The 24,724-nt window shown below is 36.4% G+C and overlaps 4 protein-coding genes across 8 annotated transcripts; 3 read left to right on the top strand and 1 right to left on the bottom strand.

Annotated features, from left to right (window-relative positions):
• Nucleotides 1–86: 86 nt before the first annotated feature.
• On the top strand, nucleotides 87–10,000 carry LOC105833089 (carboxypeptidase D). The gene is made up of 15 exons (XM_012674531.3): nucleotides 87–723; nucleotides 799–1,043; nucleotides 1,156–1,311; nucleotides 1,496–1,671; nucleotides 1,758–1,905; nucleotides 2,013–2,107; nucleotides 4,028–4,527; nucleotides 4,937–5,410; nucleotides 5,514–5,791; nucleotides 6,049–6,223; nucleotides 6,319–6,698; nucleotides 6,797–6,938; nucleotides 7,024–8,506; nucleotides 8,588–8,773; nucleotides 8,858–10,000. The coding sequence occupies exons 1-15, from the start codon at nucleotides 253–255 to the stop codon at nucleotides 8,983–8,985; spliced, it is 5,037 nt and encodes a 1,678-aa protein (XP_012529985.1). The 5' UTR covers nucleotides 87–252; the 3' UTR covers nucleotides 8,986–10,000.
• Nucleotides 10,001–11,480: 1,480 nt separating this feature from the next.
• LOC105833096 (solute carrier family 25 member 46) lies at nucleotides 11,481–13,521 on the top strand. Its single transcript, XM_012674547.3, has 5 exons — nucleotides 11,481–11,643; nucleotides 11,775–12,057; nucleotides 12,136–12,192; nucleotides 12,265–12,541; nucleotides 12,620–13,521. Exons 1-5 carry the CDS (start codon nucleotides 11,481–11,483, stop codon nucleotides 13,028–13,030), a joined length of 1,191 nt encoding a protein of 396 aa, XP_012530001.1. The 3' UTR covers nucleotides 13,031–13,521.
• Nucleotides 13,522–13,637: 116 nt separating this feature from the next.
• Nucleotides 13,638–18,428, bottom strand: LOC105833093 (ATP-dependent Clp protease ATP-binding subunit clpX-like, mitochondrial). 4 transcript variants are annotated; one of them, XM_012674538.3, is made up of 7 exons: nucleotides 18,317–18,428; nucleotides 17,569–17,720; nucleotides 17,268–17,474; nucleotides 16,947–17,095; nucleotides 16,621–16,813; nucleotides 15,479–16,383; nucleotides 13,638–15,367 (listed from the first exon to the last, which is right to left on the bottom strand). In XM_012674538.3, exons 2-7 carry the CDS (start codon nucleotides 17,633–17,635, stop codon nucleotides 15,113–15,115), a joined length of 1,776 nt encoding a protein of 591 aa, XP_012529992.1. In that variant the 5' UTR covers nucleotides 17,636–17,720; nucleotides 18,317–18,428; the 3' UTR covers nucleotides 13,638–15,112. The 4 variants fall into 4 exon arrangements, with proteins under 4 accessions (XP_012529992.1, XP_012529991.1, XP_012529995.1 ...); XM_012674537.3 differs by having other exon boundaries at nucleotides 18,199–18,354; XM_012674541.3 differs by having other exon boundaries at nucleotides 16,633–16,813; nucleotides 18,199–18,354.
• A 1,201-nt stretch (nucleotides 18,429–19,629) lies between these two features.
• Nucleotides 19,630–24,651, top strand: LOC105833091 (phosphoglucomutase-2). 2 transcript variants are annotated; one of them, XM_012674535.3, is made up of 10 exons: nucleotides 19,630–19,790; nucleotides 20,356–20,439; nucleotides 20,563–20,819; nucleotides 20,934–21,396; nucleotides 21,474–21,661; nucleotides 21,736–21,913; nucleotides 21,993–22,216; nucleotides 22,334–22,439; nucleotides 23,691–23,914; nucleotides 24,090–24,651. In XM_012674535.3, the coding sequence occupies exons 2-10, from the start codon at nucleotides 20,365–20,367 to the stop codon at nucleotides 24,190–24,192; spliced, it is 1,818 nt and encodes a 605-aa protein (XP_012529989.1). In that variant the 5' UTR covers nucleotides 19,630–19,790; nucleotides 20,356–20,364; the 3' UTR covers nucleotides 24,193–24,651. The 2 variants fall into 2 exon arrangements, with proteins under 2 accessions (XP_012529989.1, XP_012529987.1); XM_012674533.3 differs by having other exon boundaries at nucleotides 19,631–19,790; nucleotides 20,180–20,439.
• Nucleotides 24,652–24,724: the final 73 nt, after the last annotated feature.

Here is a 24,724-nt window from a genome sequence, read left to right as displayed (position 1 = left end):
CGCATGAACCAACGAGGACGCTCGTGTTCGGGAAATGGTGATGGTGAGTGACGCCGCTCTTCCCCTCCTCGTCGCCAGGTCGCCCACTCGTCCGACGTGTGGACGTCAGCACTGAGTGTGTATATATGTGAGACGCCGAAGGGACGACAATCCGTGATATGAGCAGCCTTTGACAGTCTTCCCAGAGGTAGTACCAGGTAGCCAGTAGGTGGTATCGTCCGAGACCGCGAAGTAAAAACGGTTTCGCTAGAAATGGACGATCGCGGCGTCGTTATCCTTGCGCTTGTCTGCGCCGCGCTCTCCCTTTGCGCCCTGGCGAACGGCTACGCGCTGAACGTCGCGGTCGACCAGCCCGAGCGGAACGGTGACTACGTCACCACGTCCTACACGCATTACGAAGACCTGCGGCGGCTGTTCGACTCCCTGGAGCGGCGGTACCCACATTTGGCGCGCGTCCACTCCATCGGGAGGTCGGTCGAGGGTCGAGACCTCCTTGTCCTGGAGATCTCGGGGGATGTCGAGCGGCGTAAGCCCGGTGAGCCCATGGTCAAGCTCGTCGCCAACATGCACGGCGACGAGGCCGTCGGCAGGCAACTGCTCGTCATTCTGGGCCAGTACCTCCTCGACCGCTACGGCAAAGACGATCGCATCACCCGACTGGTGAACGAGACAGACATCTACCTGATGCCCTCCATGAATCCGGATGGTTTCGAAAACTCGGTGGTAAGAGATTTGATCATAGATCTTTGACTTTGCTGAGATCGCGGATAGATTTTGCAATACCCTCTTGCGTTTTAGGAAGGCAAGTGCGAGTCGAAGGACGACTTCTCAGGCAGGGAGAACGCTAATCATGTCGACCTGAATCGGGACTTCCCCGATCAGTTCGACAGAAGACTCAGTCAGATCAGGAAGGGCATGTCTATTCTGAACGGTCGCCAGAAGGAGACAGTGGCGATGATGACCTGGATCTCTAACGAGCCCTTTGTGCTCTCCGGGAATCTTCACGGTGGTGCTGTGGTTGCCAGCTATCCATATGATTCTGGGTATATTATACAATTATGTCACTACAATATCTGTGTTACATATTATTAAATTGTTACAGTTTACATTATTAAGAATTTTATCTGTTTTCTAATAAGACGTGTGTTCTTTTAGTATCCCAAAAACATGCTGTATAGAGAGTAAGAGCCCGGACGATAATTTGTTCAAGTATCTCGCCCATGTTTACGCAGACAATCATCCCCAAATGCACAGAGGTGACGCTTGTCCACCAGAAATATTCCCAAATGGTGTCACAAATGGAGCATATTGGTAAGAATAAACAATTTGTTGTTGCAGATGTGTGTCCAAAACTCTTAAAGTAATCTTTATAAAACTGTTAATTCACATTATTTGTGGGAAATTAAACAACTATCTGATTGGATCTATTCTTGCAAGATTAAATTGATTAATCCTATGAATTAAATTATCACAAAATTTTTTTATTTGTTAACAGGTATGAGGTGATTGGTGGAATGCAAGACTACAATTATGCTCGTTCTAATGCATTCGATATAACGTTTGAGCTGAGTTGTTGTAAATATCCACCAGGTTCAACAATACCAGATCAGTGGTTACTAAACAAAGAATCTCTAATTAAATATTTGGAGCAAGTGCATATTGGAATAAAGGGTAAACATGCATACTTGTATTGCTTTCGTGTTAAATTAATTTTAGAAAGAGGTTTTACGAATACATGCCTTTCGAACCTTTTTCAGGTTTTGTACGCAGTGCGGACGGTAAACCGATCGAAAGAGCAAACGTTGTTGTTGAAGGAATAAATCATAATGTAACAACCACCGCCGATGGCGAGTATTGGCGCTTACTGCTTCCAGGAACCTATTCGGTTTATGCCATCGCGTGGGGGTATGTAAACGCCATAATTCTCAAACATGAATATACAATATGCTATACCATGTGCTGTAAAATATATTTTTACCTGTTTCTATTTATATTTTTTGTTTTCTATCCAGATACGAACCCAGCGATCCAATAATTGTAAATGTATTAGAAGGTGCACCGACAATTCTTAATTTTACATTAAGCAGCAAAGAATTTGATGATCAAGGTAAAAATGATATAAATTATCCACAAATGCCACTTTTAAACAGATTTTCTGCATTCTATAAAATGATAGTAGACAATTATGATGACCAGGATTACTAATTTTCAAACATTTAAATTATCTAACAGTACTGTTGTAGCTTGTTTATCTAACCTCTATCTTTTTGCCTAAAATGTTATAAACTATTACTAACTACATTATTCATTTATTTGTGTTTTAATATATATATTTTGTGTTTGTATTGTAACATGTTTTTTATATATATTAAAAAATAATGTTAATTTAAATATTTTATTTTAAATATCTTATAAAAAAATATTTAGTACTTTTTTTATATTATTAAATTTTTTTATTGTTTTGTTTTAGTAAATTTTTTGTTTTGTTTTAGCAAATTAATGTTGCGAAATTTGGATGTACGCATCGTTAATAATTTGTGACTGCAGAATCTCTTATTTGTTTCCTGATTTCAACATGGCATTTTTTTTATTATTTAATTAATTTAAGTAAGGAATTAGACAAAAAATCTAGTTATACATATATATATGCACAAGGTATGGAGAAGTGAATTTTACGAACTACGGGTGGCAAAGAAAAGGAATAAGGATTTTTTAATATATTTTTATCATTTACACGTGAATAAATAAGGAAAATATTTTAAGTATATTCCAATTTGTGACAGAAGGCATATATATTTATTTTACCATTACTTGTACTTTTAATTGTAATATTGTTTTATGTTAATTTATCTTTTTTTTATGATATATATTAACCAAAAGAACATTTCATAATCACATTTAAAATTTATATAAATATACAGTACGGACTTATCTACATTCTAGCAAAAACAAATAGTGCCCTGTCTGTAAATTGGAAAATAGTATATTATAATATCAACGCGAACAAGAACAAATTAACTGATCAAACATATCTTTACAGATAATAGGTACCTAACATTATAGACTTTATATTTTGAATTAGACTGAAATTTTTACATAGATATATAAACTGTTTTATATTTTATAACTTATATTTTCTTTATAAAAAAATATATACTTATGAGCATAAAAACTATAAACAATTTTTTTTTCTTTAATGGGAAATAGATAAAGCGTTAGACAAATTATTAACATACAATTAGTAACAATTATTTCCCATTGTAAGTATTTTAGACAAATTGCAGAACAAATATTGGTGTTATTAATGTATTAATATATGTATAAATGTAAACGAAGCTATTAAATATTTGAATTATTTTTTTCCAATGATAATTAGTTATTTGACTTTTTATTGATAAGAATTAATTGAAAAGAGTTTGGCTGGAATTCTGTGAATGATGTTTAAAACCGATATGCGTGACAATACAAAACAATTTTGTCAAATTTTATTTCATACAAAGCAAGTATATAAAATGAAGGAAGAAAGAAATGTACTGTGTTTTACATGTACCATGTGAGATACATAGTACTGCCAATATCTATTCTATTGTATCGGGAACTATACTAATAAATGTAGATCTCTATGTGAGGACACGCCAGTGGCCGAATATATCGTAATCTGTATAACAATGTATGTTCTAATATTTTCCTTACAAGCATGTATTGTTTAAAGCTAGAAATAAAAACATTGTTTTTGTCTTCAGCAATGAGTAACTTACTCAATACTTATCCTTTTCCTCTTCAATGTCGACAATTACATATATTATTTTTATTACATGTTGTTTATGTTGTCTCATCCTTTTCGTTTTCTTCGTACCTTGTGTTTTATAACATCTCCATCTCTTGTTTTGTGTTTTATTTATTAATCTATTTATCCATTGCATTTATACATCAACACGTTCTCGACGTTCACGAACGATGATTGTTTCTCCAAAAACCTTGCGTTTAATTCTGACGACGATCATAATTGTGTATTCGTGCGATTCAGGAGAAGATACGTTCGACGAGGTGGTAAGATCCGTCGACAAGTACGGCTTTTTCCATAAAGTGGAGTTCAAGCATCACAATTACGTCGCGATGGAGAGATATCTGAAGGAGCTGAGCGCGAGTTATTCCAATATCACAAGGCTCTACAACATAGGATCCTCTGTTCAGGGCCGCAAGCTATATGTAATGGAGATTACGAAAAATCCTGGCGTTCACAGTCTCGAGAAACCGGAGATGAAGTACGTCGGGAATATGCACGGGAACGAGGTAGTTGGCAGGGAAATGCTGCTACTATTGTTGAGATATCTCTGCGAGAACTACGGCACCGATAAGAGAGTCACGCGGATTGTGGAGACTGTCAGGCTTCACGTGATGCCAAGCATGAATCCTGACGGATATGAGATCTCCAAGGAAGGCGACGTCTACGGGGTGAAAGGTAGAGCAAACGCGAATGGTGTAGATCTCAACAGAAACTTCCCCGATCATTACGAAGTCAACGATGTACGTTTTCCCGATGTATTTTCTCACATTTACATCGCATATATATTCACTGATTTATTTTTGTTATTTATTATCGTTATTTTGATATATTCCCATCTTATTTTGAATGATACCTTAAAGAGGAAAGAGCAATATGTCTAAACTGTACAATTTTTGCTTTAACTTTTTATATATTTGTTCTGGAAAAAGAATATATATATATATATAGTTATTTTAAAGAACTCTTAATAAAATTAAATATATGCTTCAAACGCTCACACTTTGCTGTAAAGCATGCTGTAGTATAAAATTTATGTAATATTTTCATGTTTAATATTTTCTTAACTATTTAAATATAATTATGAATCATCCTATGTATCATTTAACGATCTTAAAACAGACCGCACTCACTCGATTATATCTCTTTCAGTTTAATCGGCATCAGGAACTCGAGACCAAGGCAGTGATGGATTGGATAGCAAGAATCCCGTTTGTACTCTCCGCTAATCTTCATGGGGGTGCGTTAGTCGCGAATTATCCTTACGATGACGGACCGGATAACATGGCATCCAATGTCGCGAATCTCAGCCCGGACAACGATGTTTTCCGGATGCTGGCATTGACATACTCCAATGCTCATCCCCACATGCACCTCGGCCAGCCATGTCCGCCGATATTGAACGGCTATGGCTCAAAAACGCTTCTCGAGGAACGTTTTCCGGAAGGTATAACGAACGGCGCCGCCTGGTATTCTGTGCCTGGTGGCATGCAAGATTATAATTATCTGCACAGCAATGACTTCGAGATCACTCTGGAAATTGGATGCACAAAGTATCCGAACGCCACCGACTTGCCGAATTACTGGCTGGAGAATAGGGAGCCTCTTTTGCGCTTTATCGAAATGGTACGAGTTTAGTGAAAACGAGTAATTTATGAAGAAATTTATATTTTGTGACCGTAGCGATTAATTTTAACGCGACGATTCTTTTCACATATTTTTTCCACAGTCTCGCAAAGGTATACATGGCGTAGTGAGTTCGTCCATCGGCACTCCGATACCCCATGCAAAAATCTCGGTTGAGGGTATAAAGCATGATATTTATTCTGCCGAGAAAGGCGATTATTGGCGACTATTAGTACCAGGACGATATAATATAACTGTCAGCGCGGTGGGATACGAAACGCTCACTCAGAGTGTCGACATACCATCATACGTTGCCGAAAATGCTGGAGATGGAGAAGTAACCCTGGATCTTACATTAATGCGTGACGATCCTCTGCACTGGTATGATTGTTTACTTAAAATACAAATTTATACTACACGATCTGCGATTTAACCGCGCGATATTACATTTTTCAAAATGAATTTTTTGCTCGAATCTTTTTCACGAAGAATTTAATTGAAGAGGTTTTAATGGAGGAACACAACACTGCATGTTTATTCAAGTACATTATATCTTATCATTTAATATAAGTTTTCTGGAATGTAATTATGTTAAGAGAATTAATTACTTATTTATATAAATGTTTACATACACACAGGTCATCTGCATACGATTTTGGACTAAGGGTAAATTTGCAAAATGGCTATTTAAAAAATTCTGACTTGAGTGCTAGATTTAGCCAGTTGGAAAGTCATCAACCTGATACTGCAGAATTTATAGCCGGTGATTCATTGATCAGCATGTCCATTCATTCATTGAAAATCACGCATAATGTGAGTTGAAACGATAATCCAGTGCCTATATTACATCGTTCTATATTTAATTTAAAATATTTAATAAAATTTAATAAAATCGCGCTTTTATCCAGATGGGATCACCTGACGAGAATAAATTTCGCATTGCATTTTTGGGAGGATTGTTTGCTTCCCAGCCGACGGGCAGAGAAATTCTATTACGTTTGGCGACGCATATCCTTATGGGAAATCAAATTGGCAACCCGCCAATTCAAAGACTGCTGGATAACACCATGCTACATTTCGTTCCTGGCATCGATCCAGGATTTGATAACGTGGAGAAAAGTGAGGATTGCAATCCCATAGTCAAGGACGAAGTAGGAGAGAAGTTGTTATTGGAGAACACTGATACCTCTCAGCAAGCAGATAGAGTTACGGATATGCTTAAGAGAATGTTACAGACTGAAAATTACGATGCTATTGTGATATTGGGAGATGGTGCCTCGCAAATCAGGTATTGCAACGTACAATAATTTAATATTTAAAAACGTAATTTGTGAAAAAATTTGGTCATGGACCATCTCTTATTTCTTATAAATTTTTATCTTTCAGTTATTCAAATGACGATCTGAACACGTTTAAAACACTTGCTGATGCTTATGAGTATTCAAGGCACAATGAAATATGCAGTCAGCTGAACAATAGTACGCAACGTTTAACGAATTTTATACAGCGCGTTTACGGCACATCAGTAGTAAGCATAATTTTTTTCTTTACACTCATTTAAGTACTTTTAATTTATTGCCAAGTGAATTTTTTATATTTACTTGCCTGTGCAGATGAGCATAAGTCTGTCGTGTTGCAAATATCCACCCGCGGATTCAATCCCTATCATTTGGCGTGAGAATCTGCAACCGCTTATGGAACTTTTGCTGAGTCTCGCGAGCGGAATTCGCGCGACGGTAACGGACAAACATGGTGTTCCACTTCGACAAGCCACTGTCAAGATCGGAGGAAGAAGCTATGGCGTGTCGCACAACATGGCCTACTTTAAAATGATACTGGTGCCTGGCGAGTACACGTTAACGATTTCCTGCGAGGGATACGTCACGCAAATGCTGAAAGTCCCTGTGCGACGACAAAACATAACGAATATCGACATTAAGTTGACACAGAGCACGACATTTAACACTCACCACAAGAAACCTGAGAAGTTAAGCTTTGTCAATCGTGCTTTGACCGATCTCAACGCGAAGTATCCGCAGCAAACAACCCTTCACAGCATTGGTAAAACTACGAAGGGCGACGAGATAATGTGTTTAGAGATCGGCTCCAACAATGACCGGAAACAAACGGGGCGACCTGCCATCATTTTCTCGGCCGGCATTCTACGGCCGGAGCCAGTGACCGCCGGAGTACTCTTGCATTTCGCCTCGTATCTCCTGGACAATTATAAGCAGGACACAACAATCGCGAGTTACATAGACGATTTCTCCGTATACGTGGCCCCGGAATTCTCGTCTGATTCCAATGAAACTCTTGCTACTTGTTTGCCGCAGCTCGCGGAAAGCTTGCAATTTCCGATTCACGAGAAGCTGCATGGAGAAGCGGCCATGATCGCGAGTTGGCTCAAAGACGTGAATGCCGTGTTAGCTGTGAATCTTAACAGTGGCTCGCGACATATCGAAATCCCGTTCGGTCACGATTACGGTAAGATACACGAGCAAAAATACGAAAGCTACGATGAAAATGTACTGCGACACTTAGCGTCGGTGTACGCCGACGCGAGAGCGAACAAGCTGTCCACGAGCACGAGATGCGAGCAGAATTTGAACATCAGTGACAATAGTGTGATACACGCGGTTGCGGGAATTGGTGGAAGGAGAGGCCATCCCTTAATAGATTACGCCTACTTCAATACGAGCACCTTGATGATAGATGTGTACGTCACCTGCTGCACTGCCGATCACTCAATCGTCGTGTGGCAGGAGAACAAAGCTAGCTTACTAGCCTGTATAGAGGAGATGAAGAAAGGTGTAAGGGGATACGTCACCAACGAGGAGGACGAACCGATAGAGAACGTAGTCTTGTCTTACGATAGGTCACCGCATTTGATAAAAAATGGTAGGTCAGGCTTCTACTCGATTCTACTATCGCCCGGGAGTCACAATATAACGGCCACGGCGTACGGATATCATACGGAGACCAAACTTGTTTCCACGCTCTCGCTCGAGGCGAAGAAATCCTTGAGATTGATGTTTAAACTCGTCCGCGACGACAGTATCATGGGAATGCCTAGACTCGTATTCATCATGATAACGGGTAAGTCACTCGCGGATTGTCTAATGTGAGAGAAGCTGAGAATAATAGAGATTTATAATACCATGCAATTTGATTGTACAGGTATGGTATGTTTTGTCATCGTGTTGTGCTGTATGTGTATCTACGCGAGGTGTCGAGCTTCGGAAGAGTATTCGGAGAAGAGCAGAAAGGGATACGCATTTAGTTTACTGAAAGATGGTAGTAGCTTATTCGACGACGATGAGAAAGAAATTGAGATATTTCGAAGACCACAATTATACAAAGACGGTAATGTATCAAAACGTACTCAGTGAAGAAATAGAAATAATCTTATGAATTTTGTTATCCTAATTTCTGTTTGTCATAATCTAGAATATCCGTCAAACGACAATGAAGTTACCATGCCGTATTTCGATGATAATAATAGTTCCGAAGACAGCGACTTGGAATTTATTCGGTCCGAGCAGGAATGGAGCGATACAATACCGAGACATACGTGATAGTAAATGTTTTTGTATAATATACAGAAATGATAAGTGGTTGCACAATGCATGTGGTAAATTTAGTGAATTTTGTATAATTTAAACAAAGCATTGCTTCTCTTTCTAACTAGAGAGCAGCAACGTTTTGCGAGAAATATAAGCAGTTTTAAAGTATTGCGAAATTTTCGAAAATAATTAGGGTCCAAGTATGGAATATATACGTACTTATATTTTTGCAACTTTTTTTTAGAAGTAATTTTGTTACTCTTTCTGATGATATTTACATTATTTTGTAAATATGTCGTGTAAGAAGTAGAATGCAATTTTATAGAACATTGTGAAAAAAATATAAATAAGGTAAACGTAAAAAAAATTATATCAGGTTTTAAATAAGAAAATAAGAGAGAATCTTTTAGAATCGTTAACTGTTATAAATAGATATAAAAGGAAAATCTCATGTGTGTTCATAAAACTATCATATTACATTAAGAGAACTGTTATCATTATTAAAAACAAACATGAATATTGAAAACAACACATGAGACATTTAACAATTTCTTCTTCAATATTGTGCTACAATTTATATGTGATTTATATATGATAAATTTCTTATTTATGTTTTAAATTGCCCAAGAACGTTATTATTTTATTTAATTACATGAATGCTGAAATCTAAGAAAAAGGAAAGCATTTTTTCTCTTTTCCTACTTTTATTTACGAAGTAAAAGAGAAGTACTTTTTTTATTTACTTAGATTTTATCATATTTTATTACATTTATGATAAACAATTTAGTGATAATCATAAATTATTCAAAGATACTTCCTTATGCATGTCATTCCAATATACTAAGAAATAATATTTGGTACTTACGGTTAGCAGTCTTTTAGTACTTATAAAATTTAGACAAGAGTGAATTAATTAGCAATTAATTGTAATAGTATAGCTGTAAAGGACAAAATTTTAGATTATCAGAGGATATTAAAATAAGCAAATTTTTCTGTTAAATAAACACGTTTACAGAATTACGTAAAAGTTTTTACATCAGTATGTAAATATATCAGAAATATCAGAATTTTACATGATAGAAGAAAATGAAGAACATCCTTTATTGTTAACTGTTACATCATGTATGACATGTGAATCAATTATGTACAGACTTTTCTGTCAATTCTGATTTTTATATTACTAAATTGTTTCATTGAGGAAATTTTCTTGTGTATAAAATGTGTAGCAAAATAATGTGCTCTTTCATCACATTTACATAAAATTATGTAAATTTAAATTCCATGTACATACAACGAATTATAAATTTCATCCATATAATAATCAAGAATATATGAAAATATAATGCTACATTCTCATCAAGTTTTTTTCTTCTATAATATTTCATATTTCATAAATTTTTAATTTTAAAATAGTAAAACACATTAGTTTCAACCCTTAATTAATTAATGGATAAATTCTTAATTGATCCTTAGAGATTGAATCTGCTCTTATTAGATTTAAATCTCTACCAAGTAAGGTTTGAATTCCTGTTAACTAGAGTTTGAGCCTTAATTATGATTTGAGTCTTTGTTAAATTTCACCTAATTGTATGTGAAATTCGAATATTTGATAACTAAAATTTGAAAAATTTTGTTTAAATATCACATTTTGGAATATCAAAATTTTTATGAACAATATATATACATTTAATATAAAGCATGATTGAAAGCTAATTAGACTGTAAACAATTTAATAAGCGTTAAATTATCTAGGCTTAGACAATTTGTTTTAGCAAAGACTCGAACCTAAGTTAGCAAAGACTTAAATCTAAGTAGGTTTAAATCTTTGCTAAGTTGGGTTCGAATCTTCGCTAAAGCATTTTGTTCAGTCATTAGGGCATCAGCGATAACGCTGCCCTGGATAACGCTTTAGCGTTACAACCTACTTAGGTTTGAGTCTTCGCTAACTTAGGTTTAAATCTCTACTAAGTTGGGTTCGAGTCTTTGCTAAAGCGAATTGTCTAATTGTAAGCCTGGACAATTTAACGCTTGTTAAATTGTTTACAGTCTAACTAACTTTTAATCATGCTTTATTAAATGTATACGTATTGTTCATAAAAAGCTTTATGAAGAGCTTTTGAAAAAGATATTTCAAAATGTGATATTTAAACAAAATTTTTCAAACTTTAGAGATTTAAATATTTTCTAACTTTACTATTTTCTAACTTAAATGCTTTACATTTGATTCGTAGGTATCCATTATTCGTTACGTTTAATTCTTAAAAAAAAATTTACTTTTATTTTTTATATAATTGCTCTATTGTGCGCAAGGGCATCTAAAAATATAGCTCCAGCGGCGCACTGCTACTGCTTCCAAGATCAGCTGATCTCTCGCAATATCGCTGGATATCGCGATGGCTGGCGATGACTGCTGTCGAATGATAAACTCAACAGTGTGAATCGTACACATTCGAGCAAATGTCCAGCGAAACGAGCTAGTCGTTAACGACTTATTTCGCACAAGAAGAATGGCGGGATTAGAGGGTTACGGGGATGTGTACAGAGGTCGACCTGCTAGGTCATGGGAGCCAGGAACGTCGCAGAGGTACTACGGTCGAGAGGTTATACGTCCTCTGGACATACCCGTTATCCATCCCCTGGCGGAGGACAATCCGCCGGTCGTCGACGACGGTGAGTCTCCTTTTATTCGTCAGTTGACAGAAGTTTTCGCGAGAATTAATGTCCAAGTTAATCGCTCACTGTTATCCTTAAATTTAAACTTATACATTTATGACGAATTTTGTTTGTTCACCTTTTTCTAGACATCGCTGTGAGCAAGTACGTCGGACTAGGCTGTGGATTGGCGAGCTTGATCACGGGAAACCTGCTGATCCATCCGTTTGTAGTGTTACGGAGACAATGCCAGGTTAATCCAGGTGCGTCCAAGTACCACCTGATGCCCATAACTCTGGTACCTGTGATCATACGTTTGCACCAGACCCAAGGTATAAACACGCTGTGGAAAGGCATTGGCTCTGTACTACTTGTGAGAGGAATGACAATGGCTGTTGAGGACCTACTTTCAAAAATTACCCCGTGGCAAAAGTGAGGCAATTGTTGAGTGCCAGCATTTATTTTGCGCAAATTGTAAGAAATTCTACCTAACTAAATGTTTCATTTCAGAAAGATCACTTGTAACAGCTCGATGAAAGCATTTGGTCAACATATTCTCCTTAAATGGTAATTACACTAATCTATATCTCTTACATGAATGAATCGCAAGAAATTATTGATGTTTTTTGATCTTTGCAGTATCTCCATAGGTATAGTAACTCCCTTCTACTCCGCGTCGCTCGTGGAGACTGTCCAGTCTGAAATCGCTTCTGAGTGTCCTGGAATCTTGGACGTTTTCCGGGACGGCGCGATTCGCCTGCTCGACGTGTGTAATAAGGGTAGACTCATTCCGATCTACGCCCTCGTACCACCCACCATAGTTTATGGAGTATCGAAGTATCTTTTTACTCTCATTGTGAAAGGGGTTACCAGTCGGATTATGCATGTCAGGCATAAACATTCGCAGGAAGCAAGGGTATGTATCTGATGCCAGATACTTTAGAGGATGACATGTAGTTGTATGCTTATACAGGAATGTTATATGCTATTTTAGGGAGCGTACAGTAAAGACTTGCTATCCGAGAGCGTCGTGCAGGATATAGAGACGCAGTCTATCCTCGTTTCGATGTGCGCGGCCGACATCGTGTTTTATCCTCTCGAAACTGTTATTCATCGATTGCATCTTCAGGGTACGCGTACAATCATCGACAACTTGGACACCGGAAGAAGCGTCACGCCGTTATTAACTGGATACAGCAGCGCGATCGATTGTTATCGCACGATAATCTCAACTGAGGGGCCGCTCGGCTTATACAAGGGATTTGGTGCCCTTGTCTTTCAATTCGCAGTACATTTTATGGTATTGCGCGCGACAAAATGGGTCTTGACGGAATTGGGAACGATGCTGATGCCAAAACCGAAGCCGATAAAACCGCAGAGACCTTCGTACTATGACGAGATATAAATAGACGTATAACAAAAGAAATATAAGATATATGGAATCATTTATTGTTTCATCTTTGTCGATGATTGTATAAGATAGAGAATCGAATTTGTAACGAATATAGTTTCCAAGCACACTTGTTGAACATTTTAATGAATTAAGATGTCGCAGATAAAGTTTCATGTTTTCCATGTAATTGATGGTAAAATTTTTTGTATCTGCGGGACTGTGATCACGCAAGTTTTCTATATATATCGTATGTTTTACAATTGATGCGAATTAAAATAAGGAAAGAAATAGAGTTCTACCTAAAAATTCTTAGAACGTCAAGTATGAATTTTGTAAAAATATGGACAATATTTGTGTAGATACTCCTTGTACGACGTAATTGTTTTCAGTGAGTACTTTCTACCCTCGATGAAATATAATTGTGACGTGATTTATTAGATTATTATGTCAATATACATGTTATAGATTATTTACAAGATAAATAAATTAAAGTATGAATTATAGTTGCATATTACAGATTTATTACAAATACAGAATTACTCTATATAGGATATCAGATCATCGTGAAAGAATTAGGAAAGGATTCTATGCAAATGTACTTCACTCCTTGTTATATTCTGCACAGCCTGGTTTTTTCTTTCTTCTTTTATTTTAATAAGTAAATTAGCGCGATATACTAGATAATTAGCGAAGATATACATAATCTATAGACAGATTGATGCTTGTATAATTCGCACACAACAGACACACTTTCCCCTCTGGACTAACTACTATATACAATATATTACATAAACTTCTATCTAATGTATTTTGACATAAAAATAATCTTTTTATATTGTTCTTCGCTGTCTTCATCTTTATTTATAACTGGCATCTCCCACTATCAAAGAATTTAGTATTTGTTAAAATTGTTACAAAAATGTTTTTTTTTTCTTAATTTTTCTTAAACAATAGCAATTTGTTTACAAACAATCCTAACATGACAATATACGAAAATTGATTATGAATGGTTATATTAAAATTTTCTTTATTATATGGCTTTTTACAATTTCGTATTAATCGGACTTTTTCGTTTCTGTAGCTTAAACCAGTCCATTTAATCAATTTACATAAGATTTGTTTCGCCGCGCGAAACATAACATTTATACTGCCAAATTGGATTTAATGACGCTGATATGATTAAATGCGCATGTATCTATATATACATTTTTTTAAATTTCTTTAAAAATGTTTATGACATTTGTTATTAGATATGAAGTATCTATGGTATATAGATACTTCCATGGAACGCTGTTTTACTTTCGATGTTACCGTCAATAAACATAAGCAGGATGCAAAACTTGATTGGATGTGGAATGCTATTATGTGCTATGATTTTTTTGACTTTTCCTGCAATACGAATGAATTAAACAATACAAAATTTATTTGTTTTTTCCATTTTCAAGTAAGAATTAGGTCTGTATATTCTCATTATTCTGACGATTTATATATTTATATGCGACACTTTCTTTTGGAAGAAACATTTATAATACACGTTCCAAGTAAGATGCAAAACGTGACTTACAATTTGCAATATTAATCTTATTATGAAATAAAATATCTTTAAGACGTACTGGTATTCATGTCTACATTGCTATTATTCTGTAACAATATTCTGTTATAAAATGACTCAAATATTTTTGAGAACAAAAAAGTATACAGAAAGAAGGAATATATAGAAATACATTCCTTTTGAAATACATTAAACATATAATATATAACCGCATATGTTGATATATGCAATAAAGCAGCAATATATATCCATATTGTACATGATATCCAAAATAGAAATTCTCTATAGCAAAAAATAATTCTAGTTTGAGAAATGTTCTACTACTAAATATACAGGACAGTTTGAAAATTATATATGCGTTGTTTTCACATTATTTTTATACGAAATAATATACATCATATATATAGCAGAATATATTATGTTCTTTATAAAATAATTAAAATAGCAATTTACGCGAATGTTTTAATTTAATTTTCGTCTAAAAATTGTTCCCAGCGATAAGGAAACAGTTATACTAAAGTGTCGCATTTTTGAATTATTTGTTAATTATGTACATGCTGCGCCTGTTGAATGTCATCATCATTGCTATCGTCACGTTTTACGTATTGTGGTTTTTCAGCGCCTTTCACACACTGTTCTGTAATATGAACGGACACAATATCGCTCCCTGGTACTTCGAACATAGGTTCCAAAAGCAGCGATTCCATTATCGCTCGTAAACCTCGCGCTCCCGTTTTTCTTTCCATTGCTAAAGATGCAATTGCATTCAATGCATCTACGTCAAATGTTAGCTCCACCTACGAAAATTTAATACAATTTATTACAATTTGCTATTAACAACTGTTACGATGTAGAACGACAGATTTGTCTTGACATTTTACTACGAAAATATAATTATTAAGCTGTACCTTGTCCATCGAGAACAACATCTGGTACTGAGGAACAATTGCATTTTTTGGTTCAGTGAGAATTCTCGCTAGCATATCTCTGTCAAGGGTGTGGAAAGGCACGAGTACAGGGAATCTGCCTACAAATTCAGGTATCATTCCGAAGTCGATCAGATCTCTCGCTTCCACCTGTTGCAACAGCATGTCCTTCTCCTTATTGTCCTTCTCAGTGGAAGGTGACATATTGGCGATGTCTGCCAAAGTCGCTGCTCTTCTGCCAGGGCTTTCAGCCGCAGGCGTCGCGCCAAATCCGAGATATTTTTCCGATTTGCGTCGCGCTATCAACCTGTCTAGACCGTTATAAGCACCTGACGCAACGAAAAGAATATTCGTAGTATCCACTTGCAACATTTCCCCGCGTAACTTTCTCGAACTATTTCGTTCTGGTACATTTACAATCGTTCCTTCCAACATCTTTAGCATTCCTTGTTGCACACCTTCTCCACCCACATCACGCAACTGATGAATACCAGGGATAGCACCTATCTTGTCAACCTCGTCTAAGAAGACGATACCCATTTGAGCACGATCCACTACATAATTAGCGTCTTGAAGAAGCTTAGCTATGACACTCTCTATGTCTTCGCCAACGTAGCCGGCTTGTGTGAGAGTGGTGCAATCACAGATGGCGAATGGAACGTCTAGGCATTGCGCTATCGTTTGCGCGAGTAACGTTTTGCCAGAACCCGTAGGGCCGAGCAACAGTATATTGCTCTTTTCTAGCTTCAGTTGATGCTGCTTGCTGTCCAATATAGCTGATCCAGGAGCTGATTGACTGTTCGCCTTTTGCTCGCTTCCTGGATTGACTGCATGTTGAAATCCGACTCCTGGAAACGGATTTCCCATGCCTGATATATGCAGTAAATCTGCAACAAAAAGACATTTTATGATAAACACATGAAATGTTATTTTTTTATGAGGGAGCAAATTTGGACATATTGCTATTTTAAATAGCAATCTGTGTCAATTCTGCTATTGAACAAGATCTTCAATTGATCTGGTTTCATGTTACATCAATTTTATGATAAAATTTTAATTATAATATACAGATTGCACATTTCAACAATTTTAACACTTTATAACATTGGGCCATTGTTATTTACGTGGTTTAGAACCTCTGTGTGTGAAGGGATGATTTGTCTCTTGTGTGCTGACCGGGTTAACGTTAGTTTGCGCCTGTGAGTTTTGAACTGGCAAATTGTTGTAAATCCGCTTGTAATGATTGTAAACAGCAACGCTTAGCACTTTTTTCGCGTATTCCTGACCCACAACGTGTCTGTTCAGGTACTCGAATATCTGCAAATATCATATTAATTGTTTTTTGTACTAAAACTAAAACAGATATATTTGAAATTTAAGTATTTAAGTTTGCTTAGAAAACAGTCTATCCATATAAATATTATGTAAATTCATATTTGAAGCTAATTACCTTTTTCGGAGGTGGAGGTGGCTTTCTATAGAACCCCTGTTTACCATCTTCCGGCCTGAGCGCCTCCTTCAAACTTCTCTTTGAGTCAATTTCCGACAGCACAACGAAGAAATGATGGCACTTCTCACACTTGACGAATCTCGTGGATGCTGTGTTATTTGTAAAAATGGGAGACGCTGCATTAGAATGTAACATTAGTAGAGGTAGATGTAAAGTCTTAACATGTAAATGTGCAAGCATTTGTGATAATTTTTCTGCAATCTGAGCACATTTATCGCACGATTCTATCCTCAAACTCCTATTCAACAACATTCTGCTTACAGACAAATGTCTCGACATGAGTGCAAGGATCCCCGCACTTGGGGCAGGTGAGCGTGTTCTTCTTTCCTCCACCAGTACCATTGCTCGAGGCTCCGCTCGACGAGACGGTGTCTTTGGAGGGTGGTGTAGGCTCTGTTGGGGCCTTGCCCAAGCTGCCACTGATCGTCAAGGCTCTGCTGGCCACGACGACTCTGACGATTTTGTGTACTGTGCAATCGCAAACATTTTTCATCAGATCTCCAGCTAACAATTTTAGCTATATGTTCAAGATAGACAAGGCTGATTTACAAACGATATTCACCATGACTGGTGACATGATTGGAGGAGGCTAAACGGCCTGCACTGATCAGGCAGCAACGCACGCTCATGGTCAGCGATGGATCTCGGTGGCCGAGAGACGTGGGCACGACAGAGGCCTATTTGGACTATCTACGGCGTTCCGCTCGTTTGGATCTGAAATTAGAGATATTTCCCGTTGCGTTACAACCATATTACTGAATCACCACCTAGAAGCGTATTGAATGGCTGCGCTCGCGTTTGCGAAACAATCGTGTGAGGCCGTGTTGTTTACTCGTGTCTCGTTAAAAATAGGGCAGAATGCAAAAAAAATCCAGCGGTATCTCTCACTAAACCGTTCGACTCTGGGGACGAACGGATCGACGGAAAATCCGCGGGACTGCGAACGGGACGGCGCGGCCTCCGTGCGGGGGTGACCTACGTCGACGGAAAATTCGCGCAACGTCGGCATCATCGCGCGAGGACGATAACATGGAGAAAAACAGAGATATATCGGCACGGCGGGAGGGGGAAGGCCATAAGAGACACAGATGCACATGCACTTGGGGAACGAGCCTCTCCGCTCTTCGGTCGACGACGACAAGTCGTCGTGGGCCACGGCCACGTGCGGTTCTCTCGACCGCGGCGATCTTACCCGACTCCAAGACGAGAGAAACGCGACGTTGACGGACGACGGACGACCGACGGACGTCAATGCCGCGAACGCGTAGCGCGGCGTAACACCTCCAAACACCTTCTCGGAGAAAACATACGTCTAGCTGCCACTGTTGCGTTGCGTGCTGCCGAGTTTCCTCACGGCGGGTTCCGCGCCCTCTCGCGCGGTCATGCGGAACTCGCTTTCGCGGCCGCGAGTGCCCTAGACCTTCACTTTGCTTTCGGTGTCAGAGCCCTCATCTACACGTGGTAATCGATGCGTGACACGTGCGTCGAATCGCAAATTATAATACGTGGTGTCCGTGGTGTCACTCGTATAATGTGATGCTCGTTTTTCTTACTGAAACCGTTCGTTTTTATATTTAAAAAAATTATGTCTTGTAAAGAGAAAGAAAATTTATATTATATACGACGGAGAATAATGTTTAATTTTCATTCGAGATGATGAGTTGTGAAATTATTATCATATACACAAATGATAACTGTGAGGATAATGCAGCGTCATGTTGTACGACGTAAACGACATTATTGCATCATATATAAATATGCTTTTATTTACGACCTGTCTGTGCGATAATAAATTACGTACATCAATTACGATTTCCGTTACTGCTCCGCAAACAAATATAATTGCAATTTGGTGCATTCTGATATTTATATCGACAGTCGATAATGCCTTATTGCTCCAGACTCGAAAAGAGACAAAATTGTTTTTTAAATCGTCCATTGATCAATTGATGAATTAAAAGGCTCGCCTATAGTCATGAAAATTTATCCGGAGCTAATTTCAATAACATTTCAGTCAGTGATTGGAGTCTAATTTAAATTACAATTGTTTTGTAATGAAAAATTTATTTAGGCTGCAGAAATAGCAAAAGATTGAAAATTGATTATATGTACGTACCCCATATGGATCATTTAAGGACATAATAATAATTTAAATATTTAAACATATGTATATATATTATATAATAATAGTAAATATAATAATAAGAATATTTTTAAATATTTTTAATTAAAAATTCGTTAAAATAAAAGAACAGTTTTGATCGTCAATCATGGCTACAAATTAGAAATTAAAGCGCGACACAAAAGCCAATTGTGTAAAATATATATGTCGTGTTCTATTGAATAAAAACATCGTGATATATAATTTTTTTTGTCTTACATTGCACAACATTTGGTTGCGCGTTTTCATGCCCGTGAAATTAATCGATTAATTAAAAAAAAAGAGATCTATAGATTAATTGTATATCGCGACAATCGATTTCGTTGACATTGCGAGGGACGATACGCGCGTGAAACTTAGTATAGCAGCTGAGAGATATTCACGCCACGTGGTCAAGTAAGAAAAGAAAACGGAGTCAAGGTTGTTTCCGTCATAATTGTGCAAATAATATCGCGCATCGTCGTACCGCGCGATAAAACCGCGCGTATATCCGACGATCACATCATTGCCGCAGTATCTGCCCTTATCGATGGACGCCATCCCTCTTCCCTCCGCTCCTCACCGGCGTCCTCACATTCGCAGAGAAGACCTTTGACAATTTGACGTAGTCATCGAGATTGGAGGTAAATTCAAACTGATTCGCACGACGCGCTGAGCGTCTCGATTAGCGGTAGCCGGTGACGAGACGAGATAATTTCGCGTGTCTAATAAATAGTAAACACATGCCGCAAAAATAGACCGTATTGCGCGGTACAGGTTACGCGCTCCCGAGCGTAACCTAGACCGCGATTCGCGATGGAACGGCGCTTGATTAATTTTCTTTGTTGCTGCTGGTAGATAAGCACCCGTTTCGATAACGCGAATCAGATAGCGACGAGAGAGAAGACATTTTTACATCGCCGGTTATTTTGTACGCCAATCGCTCTTTCGCGTCTTATCTCAAAAAGTTATCGACAATTGCATAACCGTCCCGTAATTTGAAACCATGTATTTTGTTACGTATGCATTACAGAAAATTTGGAGGAACGGGTGTTATTACGGATACAGTACTTAAGACGTACTTACGACATTTCTGAGTACTTAAGACTTAAGTTTTTGCTTATCGAGAAGGAGCTACGTTGGTAAACAGATTAACCGGACTCATTGAGAGGAATCAAATCTGATTTGCTTGTTTAAATTGAAACGCAGTTTGCTACCATGGCTCTCCGTTCAGTAAACACTGGTGACCTTAATTTGGATAATAAGATTACAGAATGGCTGCAATGGAACAAGGTATGATATCTGTGCTAATAGATTCAGTGAATATATCTTATTCTTAATATGATAATAATAAGTTATATTAATAATAGTATGTATTCAAGTTATAATTATAAATTTTTGTACTTAATATTGTAGGATCTAAAAGCAGAAGATGAAATACTGGAGTACTTAGACAAGAGACAGATTAAAGTATTATCAAAGTTGTTTCTTAAAAGACTCGAATTTGGCACTGCGGGTCTCAGAGGCCGTATGGGACCAGGTTACAGTCAAATGAATGACTTAGTCATTGTACAAACTGGCCAAGGATTAATGAAATATTTATTGGACACAATATTTGATGTTGCCCAGAAAGGTGTCGCAATAGGATATGACGGCCGTTACAATAGTAAAAGGTAGTATCTAAAATAGTGAAAATAATAGTATTTACATACTTTTCCTATTTATATACTCCAATTATAAACTCATGATACAATTCAACATGTAATATTGAAAATTTAATTTTTTAGGTTTGCAGAATTAACTGCCGCAATCTTCATAGCCAGTGGTATTAAGGTTTATTTATTTTCCACAATCTGTCCAACGCCATTTATACCTTACACTATCCTGAGATACAAGTGTGCAGCCGGGATTATGGTGACTGCCTCCCACAATCCCAAAGACGACAATGGATACAAGGTCTACTGGGAAAATGGGGCCCAAATCATTTCGCCACACGACAAGAAGATTCAAAGCTACATTCTTAATAATCTTAAGCCGCTTGAATCCTCGTGGGATGTGAGCCAAATCTACGAAAGTTCCTATTATAAAGATCCAAGAGACGATATTATACAGCATTATTATCGCGACTTAAAGGATAATGTTTTGTATCCTGAAGTTAATAGAAATACCACGTTAAAATTTACATACACCGCCATGCACGGTGTTGGGGATAAATATATGACCGCCGCGTTTGAGGCGGCAAACTTTAAAGTAACATTTTTATATGGTAATTGTATTAGAAGCAGAACTCTCGAAAGGCAGACACTTATCACCCTATCTCTTTTTAGCCATTCATAACAGTAGAAGAGCAAAAGCTGCCAGATCCAGAATTTCCTACAGTGAAATTCCCGAATCCAGAGGAGGGAAAAAGTGCTCTGAATCTCAGCATAGAGCTAGCAAATAGAAGCAACTCGTCTATAATACTCGCCAACGATCCTGACGCTGATAGACTTGCGTGTGCAACAAAGAAATCGAGGTTTGCAAACTCGTAATAAATTCATATTGAACTGTAATAGATAAACAATGAAAATGTACTTGATCCTTGTTTAGCGGAGAATGGTATGTCTTCTCTGGAAACGAACTTGGCGCGTTACTGGGTTGGTGGATGACTCACACTTATCAAGTGTTACACCCTGATGCTGATATGAGTAAGACATATATGTTAGCGTCTACTGTTTCCAGCAAAATTTTGGCCTCAATGGGTAAGAAAGAAGGCTTTAATTTTGAGGTTTGTATGTGTTTAAGACATTCACTTATACAATAAAAATGAGATAAAATAAGTTCTAAATGATAATATTTCTCAATAGGAAACTTTAACGGGTTTCAAATGGATGGGCAACAAAGCTATAGAATTAATGAAGGACAACAAGGAGGTCTTGTTCGCATATGAGGAAGCTATAGGTTTTATGTGCGGTTCTAAGGTCTTGGACAAAGATGGTATCAGCGCTGGCGTACGCGTAGCTGAATTAGCAGCTTATCTCGAGACGATAGGATTGACTTTATCTGATAAATTGAAAGAGATATACGAAGAGTACGTTACGTTATGTTTATGTGAAATATGAAACATATTTTAACGTGGTATTAATAAATTTTAAGTATTCTACATAAATGTATTAATAGATTAATAGATTCTATATATTTTATGTAGATACGGCCATCATATAAGTGATAATTCCTATTGGATATGTCATGACCCAGATATTATTAAGGCGATATTTGAGCGACTGAGGAATTATTCGGGCAAATCAAATACAGTAAGTGCTATTTTTTAATTTTTAATATATATTTTGAGCAAAATTCTCTTTTCTTCTATATAAGTGAAATTTGAAAAGACTTGCATGTTACTTTGTATTATTTAAATTGCTATCTATTGCATTCGTATTTTAACTTAATTTATACAAAAAAGTCATATAATATTTTGAAAAATTTAATAAATCACATAAAGTTCGATAAAGAAATTTAATATTGCATAGTATGCTGTAACTCGCAAAGGCGTTACTCAAGACGTCTATAAAAAAAACCTGTCTGACAAGTGTGTCTAATCACAATTCTCAAGTGTAAAAACCTCATATCTTTCAAGTTGTATAAAAGTGTATCTGATATAGAGATGTAACAGATTATATAAAGTTAGTTTCCTATTGCACGCACAACAATGAACATCGCATAAAACGACTAATGTATTCTAATTTGTGTTTAATGATATATGCTTACAAGGTCAACAAGTATATGTGATGTATGAGGTAGCATAAACTGACTAACTGCTTTGAAAGTGTAATAAAACCGACGCACCAATGTATTTCTGCATGTGTCATCGTAGATGACAGTTGTGTCGACAATGGCGCTTTATCGCAATTCTCGTGATAAAATAATAATAAACATGTAAACGTAAAGAGTGGTGTGTATCGAAAATTATTCTTATCAGAAAACATTTTTGTTTGGATTTATACTTGGTCCGCACTTTGTTTTTTCATATCTAACAAATTGATTTGTGTTTTAGTGCATTAATATGTTTGACGTACGCTAACAATCGAGAAAAATTATCTCTAAAAGAATTCTCTTAATTACATTTCCTTCCTTTTCTCTTTGTTTTTTGCCAATGCTTGTTAAGATGACAAAAAACAGTTTATACAACAAATATGCAAATGTGGTTGTTATATCATTGACACTGCTACCTTCTGTGCTTCTTGCCGTTTTGTTTATTCCAGTAGTATTATCGCTATATCACCTCGCAGCGTTTCTTGAGGAAGAAACAAATATAAGTACGGCGTAAGTATTTGCGATAAATTCTATTCACTGTATCAATCAGGGTGTTGACATTAATTGCTCCAAAAACAGATTCACTTGCATCTTATCATTTCAGATAAAATAACATTAATTTTTCATGCATATAAAAATAACAAATTCTTTTTAAAATGTTTGAAAACTTTATCTCACTATAAAATTTTATTGTTTCTTCTTTCTTTATCTCTTGTATTTTGTCTCACAAAGATGTAATTTGTTGACAGTACCCAAGCGGAATTCTTAATGGGAAATATATAATAAATGGCATTCGAGACTTAACGACTGGATATGACAATATGAAACCTGAAAACAAAGCAGTTCTGCCTGTGTCAAAATCTAGCCAAATGATTACATTCACGTTCAAAAATGGATTAGTTACTACTTTAAGAACCAGTGGCACTGAACCTAAAATAAAATATTACAATGAATTATGTGGATCGCCCGGAGAGTAAGTTTGCAAATCTTACTTGCAAGAATTTATTTTTATTTTTACCTCGCTTTCTTCGATTTTTTAATGATTAATTCTATTGTATTTTAATATAATATTCTAAATTATTTTAAAGCATACTTTTAAAGTTGCATGTACATAAATTTAATCGCATTTCATAACATTTTGATTTTAGAGACTTAAGCAAATTAAAAAGCACTCTCAGCGAAATGGTATCGGCGATTGTAGCGGAATTTCTTCAACCAGAAGTTAACGGACTTATCGCCCGTGAGGAATAAATTATGATAATTGTACTATTGTCTGCGTTTCATTTACTTCATTATAGTTTATTCACTTGAATATTTGCATTACAAACAATATATTTTCATAAAAATTTTTTACCGAATTAAAATGATATCGAGTTTGTCCAGTTTCGAAATTTATTCATGAGCATTTATGTATATTTATTGTTACTTTTACTATATTTACATTTGTGATCCATTAATTTTATTATATTACGAAATGAAGGTGATGTTTTTATTGTAAGCGATATAATAGTAAGTGGCTGTGTACTTTTATATGTGTATTACATGCTAACTTGTTCATTGTTAAAAGAAAGTTACATGCGTTATTTTTTCTGTTTTTATAATTAATACATTGTTTGCGAAGCAGTATGTAAGAAATACATATCTTATAGTTCTAGAATTTGAGAATTGATTAAGCAAAAACCATGTGCAATAAATTAATGATTGAATTTATTTAACAATTATATGGAATCTATTTTTTAACACAAAAAATTATTAAAATTTTAAATTAAAATTAAAGCAGCTG

Source organism: Monomorium pharaonis, chromosome 7 (genome assembly GCF_013373865.1).
Source record: "Monomorium pharaonis isolate MP-MQ-018 chromosome 7, ASM1337386v2, whole genome shotgun sequence".
NCBI classification, from domain to species: domain Eukaryota; kingdom Metazoa; phylum Arthropoda; class Insecta; order Hymenoptera; family Formicidae; genus Monomorium; species Monomorium pharaonis.
Note: the sequence above shows the minus strand (reverse complement) of the source record. Positions and strands in the feature narration are given on the sequence as shown.